This window comes from Amia ocellicauda, chromosome 15, assembly GCF_036373705.1.
Source record: "Amia ocellicauda isolate fAmiCal2 chromosome 15, fAmiCal2.hap1, whole genome shotgun sequence".
In the NCBI taxonomy this organism is placed as follows: domain Eukaryota; kingdom Metazoa; phylum Chordata; class Actinopteri; order Amiiformes; family Amiidae; genus Amia; species Amia ocellicauda.
This window is the reverse complement of record NC_089864.1, coordinates 16,452,501-16,460,965: the sequence shown is the minus strand read 5'-3', so window position 1 is coordinate 16,460,965 and position 8,465 is coordinate 16,452,501. Positions and strand designations below refer to the sequence as shown.

At 38.2% G+C, this 8,465-nt stretch overlaps 1 protein-coding gene across 1 annotated transcript in view; it reads right to left on the bottom strand.

Annotated features, from left to right (window-relative positions):
* Positions 1–221: 221 nt before the first annotated feature.
* The window catches only part of LOC136771908 (cAMP-regulated D2 protein), a 10,235-nt gene continuing 1,991 nt past the window's right edge, over positions 222–8,465 (bottom strand). The window contains exons 3-8 of the mRNA XM_066724473.1: positions 7,563–7,696; positions 7,039–7,166; positions 6,247–6,365; positions 5,656–5,796; positions 5,297–5,469; positions 222–2,490 (exon numbers count right to left, since the gene is read on the bottom strand). Coding sequence (XP_066580570.1) covers positions 2,038–2,490; positions 5,297–5,469; positions 5,656–5,796; positions 6,247–6,365; positions 7,039–7,166; positions 7,563–7,696 — 1,148 coding nt within the window. The 3' untranslated portion in view covers positions 222–2,037. The remainder of the gene's footprint in view (positions 2,491–5,296; positions 5,470–5,655; positions 5,797–6,246; positions 6,366–7,038; positions 7,167–7,562; positions 7,697–8,465) is intronic.

Sequence of the window (8,465 nt, the reverse complement as noted above, 5' to 3'; positions counted from 1 at the left end):
CAGTCGCAAAATGCCCTAATCCAGTGAAAATACAAATGCAAGCAAGGCTGTTTAGTATGGAGGTTAGTGTGCTCAGCAGCTGATTGGGTGTTCAGGCATCACTGGTGTTACACAGGACAGGTGCAGAACACAAGGATAATTTTCGTCTTTAATTTTGAGTTTCAATGGTATAATCAAATCCTATCTAAATGCACTCATCCAAACCTTTTGCTGGCACAGACCAGCATAAATGAGCCAAATCTCATTAGGAACAAGGAACCATTGATTTTGGTGATTAAGCAAATGGGTTTGAAATGGATTGTCTCACAGTCAATACCTTAGTTTGCTTTTCTGAAGTGAAGAGTCGGAAAAAAATATATATATGGATGGTGTTTAAGGAAAATAAAGACATTAAAAATGAACATGATCATTACTATCTGTTTGTTGAAAATGAATGTGTTCAGCTCTAGTCTTTTCGGGCATCGATGTGTGAATATCACTCTCTTAGAGCCTTGGCAACGGTGGAAAGTAGAAAGTATGAATATTGTAATGCAATGAGTGCAAAAGGATATTGCTTCAGCTGCGCAGAATCAATTTTACCACTAGCACTCATGTCAGCACATTTAAAAAATCAATGTAAACCTTTGAATTATAAATATTCTTCAGCAGGAAAGATTTTGGAATATTGAGCTGACAACCGCAGACCGGGGTCAGAGATGACGGTGTGCTTGGCATATTGATGCGCCTCATATTCTGCTTCCTGGCATAGGTACAGGCACGGTCTACAGAAAGCAAAACAGAGTAATAATGAAAACGAAGCACATTTAAGTTTGTCTTGCATTATTTAAAGCAGTAAACGACTTTCATCGTTAATGGTTGATAGACATTTCCTAACCGAGGTCAGTTAATTTCATGACATGATATACACAATACACCCATTTGCAACATGCATATATTTAACACATTGGGCTTAGGAGGCAAATGCCAATGAAGATTACAGAATTTCCCCCAGGCTGAACATTATTAGTGAAGCTGTGCATGAGATATATAGGAGTGTAAAAATGTCCTGGCTGTTAAAGCAGTATTTTATTTAATATGTATTTCCTCATTATTTAAAAGCTTAAACAGAGGCACTTGATGCGTGTAACTCAATACAGATAGCCACATGACAGATCGCATACATATGACTGTAATCCTTTGCCTCTGGTCACCTTGAAAAGTGTATGTGGTGTATTGTGTATTTCTGACCTGTTAAGCCATGGATGTAACAACTTAGAGAAGCCAGCCTCAGCTTGGATTACCAAGGCTGAACCCCCAGCAGACACAGGACAGTGGCCACTTCCTCTGAATTTACAACTTAATTTTGCAGGATTGCATCACCAGGAGGATGCATTACAGTGTTCCTCCCTAATCATACTGTAACCCAATTGAGTGGCCTCTTAGAATCCCCTGAAATCAATATGACTCCAAAAGACAAGCACTCCATGCACACCTCTAGATCATGTCAAACTATGTTGTTTTTTCATGTTGAACTTGCAAAAATGTGTAACACGTTTCTGTAGTGAATTCATATATCTTGTTTTAAAAGCTCAGTAATTCTCAAAGCATTCTAATAGAACTCGCACACAACTATCCAATGACATAATAGTGCAGAGAAACATATGGGCAAGGAGAGGACACTCCTACACCTATGCCTGTCTGAGTTTTATTGAATAAAGAATATGATCCAAATGTCTCTGTCCATTACAAAAACAAACTCCATAAAGAAATACATAAAATCTTGTACTTGATACACTTGTGATGGATTATTTCTCAGACAGCGATAACTGTCTACTAATGTGCCAACACAAAGGTGATACATGTTTAGGTCAAGTGGAACATGGCTACATTTCTCTGTTTCAGTTTTTATATAGGAGGATGTTAAAATGTAAGACCTATATTTACTTTCATATTAGATATATAAAAAAGGACAATGTGTGTGTTTAAACTACATAAAGAAAATGGTGTGTTATTGTGCAGTAAGTTGCTTTTCAGATGCAGAATATTGGCAACCATTTCTTAGTAGATACCAAGCTTATCCCAGAAATCACAGAAGTCACCTCTCGAACCACTCTGAGAATGTGCCTGCAGAGTTAAGTTCATAATTAACCACCGATTTCTGTCAGTGTACTTTGGCCATGAAGGCAAGGACTGCTTCTTACAAAACGGTGTCTGTTCCACATGGGCATTCGGGTCTCCACTGTGAGCGAATGTGCCCCAGTAACAGACCATCTGATTGGCTAGCACTTGCTCCTGTGGCGTGAAGGTGAGATTCTTGAGGCCGACTGAGTCAAACACAAAAGGGAGCTCGGCACCGTGGCACACGTGGTCATAGCAGAATGTAAGGCCATCCCACACCCGGCGGTCTGAGGTTACGTGATCGAACTCGTACACCCAAACCGAGCTGTCCTCCTTCGCGGCTGTGCGGGCAGATTTGCGCAAAGGACACAGGAACACATAGTCAGTTAAAATCTGTGGAGAAAGGTGAAACACTGCATTAGCAAAATAGGAATATGTAATAAGTCAGTAAACTACATGTTTGGAAACAGCTTTTACCATGTTTATGAACCTTTCAGTTACATGTTCATAGACAATTACAGTAATATTGGGTCATTTAGCTGTCAGAGGATTTGTAGTTATTGTAATGTTTTTTTCTTAGTCTGTCTACTCTTCTGCTCATCCGGTGATCTAATAGAGTTTAATTGGATCGTGCCAGAGCTCTGGCTGATGTGTGAATGGCTAGAGTGAGAGTTTAGCCGAAGGATACAGTGCAAGGATGCCCTCTGAGAGGCGAGCCTGGAGAAGAGCCAAGTTTCTCAGGTGAGGTAGTGAGGCCATGGTCCCCAGAGCAGATACAGCCCTGCAAAGTGCAGAGGAAAATGGGACACAGAAATATAAGGTATGTTTCAGTGCCAGACATTGTTGAGGAACGATTGTTTGCCAGGGGCTTCTTGCTTCTACATATTGGAATCCTTCCATTAAAGTGCAAGAAATTAAGTTGGTAATTGATAATTTTGGGATTTTTTATTTAATCTGGGCTTAGATAAAAAAAAAAAAAAACAACTGACCATGCATTTCAAAATATAAAAGCAATCAAATATCCATCAAATGTTTATGCATTAAATATCTATCATACAGTATCAATTGTACACATAGTATACAATAATGTATAGTAGTTTCTTGTGATAACAGCTTGAAGATAAGATGCCATGTTGATCTATCACGCAGGCCAAATGTCTTCCTATAACTGATGCTTGATGTGCTGGTCAAGCCTGGTATTATCAAATGTAAAGATATTTGATTGCCGTAGAATCAATATGAAATTTTCAAATATGAAATTAGCAACTTGAAATGAAGATATGAAATCTTCCCTGGTGTCATGAGTTAATCTATATAAGTCCCAGCCTCTTTGGTATTTTTTAAAGCCTCATTTTTGGGAGGTTTTGTTGAGCTTTTAATAGCTAATTACATAGACACTGACAGCAGTACAAAAGCTTTTGGAGAAAAAAAGTATTACAGCTTTGAATGCATTATTCATTTTTTACTTTGCTTCTCTCTCACCCTTCAGTGTTGTTGACAGTTTTTCCCCTCTCTCTCCAGTTCTGTTTATAGGAGCAGTCGTTTTTTCCACAGTTACCTGGAAACAGCTCACTCAGAAAAATATATTTTGCTTGTCCGCCCACATATGAGAATTACTGTATAGTGGAGACACCTGTGTTATGCTGGCATGAGATTCCTATTTCATGGTCATAAGCTGCTACCGAGCACAGCGGAGATAGTAGAGGCAGAACAATGTCTGTGGCAGCGATTCTGCTGTGTACTAATCGCACTGGATCTAATTCTTGAGTCCTGTCCTCGGGCTTTCTATTCTTCCAGTCATGCTGCACATTCAGTTCAAATTAATACCCCACACTTACAATCATATCCTGGATAATCCCTTAGTCACTTGTCAGATCCTCTGACCTTTTTCTGATAGTAAATGAAAGGTAAGATTCTCACCCTGTGGTCTCTCAGTATTTAAGTGGACCACTCTGGGTTGCAGCTCTTTCAGGCGCTGTCTCTGGACCTCAGCTCAACCTGATACTAGACATAGAGTCAATTTGTTTCGTCTCAGTCCTAAGCCATAGGCCTTTCTATTTCCACTGTTTAACACTCAGTCGTATGGGCTTATCAGCTCTTACAGAACAGCTGTTAAACCGGTAGACTCCTGTGGTATGTACCGCAGCACACATCGGTTTGGAAAACATTTTTGTTTCGTCATCTGTGTAAGAGCCTTTGTGCTTCCTTGGCTTATCGATTGTCTTTATTGTGCTGTATCTGTAGAGCACTTGAGCTCAGTCTTGCCGGAGCATGGTGCCTGTGTTTGCAGCAGGCCCTGGCACTCGGAGGCTGTGTGGGAATGTGCAGCTGCTCCGACCCAGCCTCTCATAGCAGGTGCCTCCACAAGGCAGCACTGTTCTGGAGCTCGGCACTGGAGGAAGACGTGAAATGGGGGTTGGGCTTGACTAAACCTTCGCAGCACTCCAGATGGCCATTCAACGGAATCTAATTAACATATCTGGAAAGAGAACCTCTGGATTGACTGAACTTAAACTGGAACGAAGGCGCCATCTGTTGGATGTCACAGTCATAGCACAAGCAACCAAACACATCAGCATGCCTGAAACGAAGTGTGATTATTTATAAGCAATATAGATCTTGAAGTCTCCTAGCACTTCACCTGCATGAATAAATGTTCTTAATCTACAATTTCAATAGCAATGTTCAAACACAACAATGTGAGACAGGGTACGAAAACCAAAGAAAGGTACATATATGGTATTATAAAAATAATGGTATGACTTGATATTTTCATAATGTATTTTAATGCTTAGTAAAACTGTAGTTAGTATGGAGGGATACACACAACAGCATACAGGATACATTTCCTCATCTGTAATTCCTTATACTCCTATTACCATTTCTCAGTTTGCTCTTCTCAAATATGTCTCTGAAGTGGTCTCTGAAGCTGTTTTTTACAAAAGCATGAAAATGAATACTGCCCCCAAATAACTAAGTAGGAATAGATTTCTCCTATATCCAACCACAGAGGACTCAAAATTAAACACTATTATTTAGATTAGACTAACATTGAATCTGTTAAACCTGTCCCCTAAACAGGTCAGTCAACATCAAGTGCTATAAGGGGACTTGTTTTGGAGAGAAGCAGTAAAAGGTGCTTTTCTTCAGGTTTCCAGGCACTGGTCTCTTTTGATGTATACAGATGAAGAGTACCTACCTGTGACAGCAGTTTCCGGTGGTCATACTCGGGATAGGAAGGCAAGTATTTGCGCAGAATTTTCAGTGAATGTTGTTTGAAAATGGCCGTGGTGTAAACAGTGCACTCGAGCAACGAGACAGGCTTTGTGAAGACTCCATAAACAAATATCACCCCTTCCTCAGAGGTTGTACCTATGTTACAGAAAGAACAGAAAATGATTTAAATAATATGTTTTAATAAGAGAAAAAAAATCTATCTATGAATCTATTGTAGTCAAATCCGTCTCTTCAAATGTCAAAGAAGGCATTTGAGTTACTGCAGTCAGAAACAAATCTTGGAGGGTTACCAACTTCAACAGTTACAGATCTGTATCATACCGAGAAGAATGGGTTTCTCTTTCTGCCAGTGACCCTTCTGAAAAGCAGTCACTGCTTGCTCTTTGATTAGCTGTCCATCAATTAATGGTCCCCAGGTCTCAAACATCTCCAGGAATCTAAACGGGTTTACAATTTTAGAACCTGTAAGACAATTAAGATTTTGATTATTCTCTTGGCATCTTTACTCCATTTGTTTAAGCCAGTGATATTTACAACTGATCATTCAGAAGGATTTCAATTTGTGCCAAAGTATTACTTGATGTTTTACTGAGTAAGTTAAATTGTTCCAGTAAAATAAGTGATGGCTGCTCAGCTAAGTAATACAAATGTTTAAATTGAAAAACAATAACCTAGTCTGGTTGCTTCTCACTATTATTATATATTGTCCTTGACTCTCTTCTAACCAAGTTTAGAACCCCTTGGAACCCCTTTGATATACAATATTTAACCTTTATTTAACCTTTATTTATTTACTTATTAAAAGACATATACATTACACTGTGCAATTCACAGTTTTTAATGGAGTTCTAAAATGATTCAAAGATTGAGATATTATAAATCATGGATTAGGGCTGAGGTCACTTTCTTTACCTGCTTTTATCTGAGCAGAAAGAACTGCTTCAGAGGTGAGAGTCAGCAGGCAGGCCATGTCCTGCAAGGAGCAATTTACCATTTCAGCAAAATCTTTCCCCAGCTTCAATGCATCATGTCTGAAAAAGATAAAAGGAAACAAACACAACAAGCAGAAAACATTTCTTTACACGTTGTACTGGAATCATTTGAGTACCTTCCCAGACTAGTGATTTAATTTAGCTATTACCAACCAAAGCTAAAAACAATCAGCCACAATATGAATACAAAAACACCCCTTTCAAAGCTGTAACATCATTTTTTCCATTTAATAATACTATTTTCACTCATTAGGAAATACATTTGATTTTTCCTTATCCATGATCATAAATCAAGTTCAAATCTAGATAGTCACTTTCATGTATTTTTTATTTTGTTATTGTAGGGTGAATATTATCACATATCAGGAGTCTGGCATTAATCCTTCTGTGTTTGTTAGAAATGAGACACACAAGGTTCAAATTGTACTGCTGGAAGAAAATAAATATAAAGCACTTAAACTTGAAGAAGATTGAATAATTAGACACCTTTGGAATGGTGTGTGAAGGGTTAGAGGAACCTATTCCTTGGATTATTAAAACTGTTGAAACACTGAACATATAAAACAATGGCACACAACACAAAACAACTATATGGAGCACATTTTTGAGATGTCCTGTTGTTGTTTTCTGAATTGATTTACTGCTGTGAAAGCAGAAATAAAATTAAATCAGCATATATCACCCCTCAAACAATCTCAGGTGCCACTCTTACCTTGTCTTCAGAGGAATGGATAAGGGTAGACTCTGCAGGATAGCTTGCTTAAATAAAGGTTTGCTGCTTTGAATAATTAAATGGAGACTCACAGACTGTGCTCCTGCACTTTCCCCAAATATCGTCACCTATATTGAAAATTAAGCTTCAGACATGGCATCTCCACACACAGTCTTAGATTGCATGATTTTTGTTTTTCTTTTGTTGTCTTTAAACTTGAAGGGAAAAGATATGTATGAATAATTTTAAAATGAGTTAATAAAAACTAAAAATGTTAGTTTAAGAACAACATGCATTTTTTATTTTGTGAAGAACATTGCTTATTGATTTAATTTTAAAGTTCTCCGATGCTTCACTATATATATATATACTGTGCCTTGCAAACGTATTCTGGGCCTTTTAGTGATGCTACCAGGGTTCGGGTCTCGTCATGGCCAGTACCCCCAGGGTGTTACAATTTCTAGCACACAAATTGGGTAAATATGCGACTGATTGGTAATTATTTGAGTGATTTTCACTTTTACCTTATTTGGATCTCCTCCAAACACAGCAATATTTTGTTGAACCCAACGAAGAGCTGCTTGCTGGTCCAGTATGCCATAATTTCCTATAGATGATGTTTTAGGATTTGTACCAGTGACAAGGAATCCGAAAGCTCCTACATTAGAAAAATACACAAAACTTGATTTGACAGATACCTTTATGCACTGTGCAGAAATCACTTTTTGGAAAAATAAAGATGCTGACTTCATAATTTGTGAAGGACTTCTGCAATCATGAAGCATTAATATTCAGGCATTTTCATGTTGAAATAAACTTTAGGGACATTATTTTTTTAATATACATGATCATACAGTATCACAGTGTCAAAGCTGCCAGCCTTAGCAACACTTACAACTGTGTCAATGAGTTAAAACTTTGGACAGCAGGTTTTAAAATGTCACCATCAGCAATTCCTGCAAATGACATGTGGGGAACCTTTCCAAGATCAAAAGAACAAGTCAGAAACAGGTCCAGTCTCGCCAGTCACACAATTATTGAGCTACTGCATGATTGAAAAGATGACCCAGAAAAGCCAGGCTAACACTGCAGGGGTGAAACTATTATCCACCCTGTATTTGCATGACTCCCCAGTGAACATATTTATAGAAATAGAAAACACACCCCTTCTGTAATTTGGGATTCAAACTTAATAATCACAATTGTCCTTGCAAAGTATCCCGGATCAGTCCACTACTTTATTTTTAAGAACAGTCAAATATTAAACCAACTGTAAGAAATAAACCAATAACTGGCTACTGGGTAAGTCTACCTAAATAGTTAACGACACCGATACCGATATTCTGAACTCAAAACACTCGCACTGACATTCCAGCCTGTGTGTTGGCTTTGTTTTAAATGGTTTAATACCTTGATATTTTGTATAT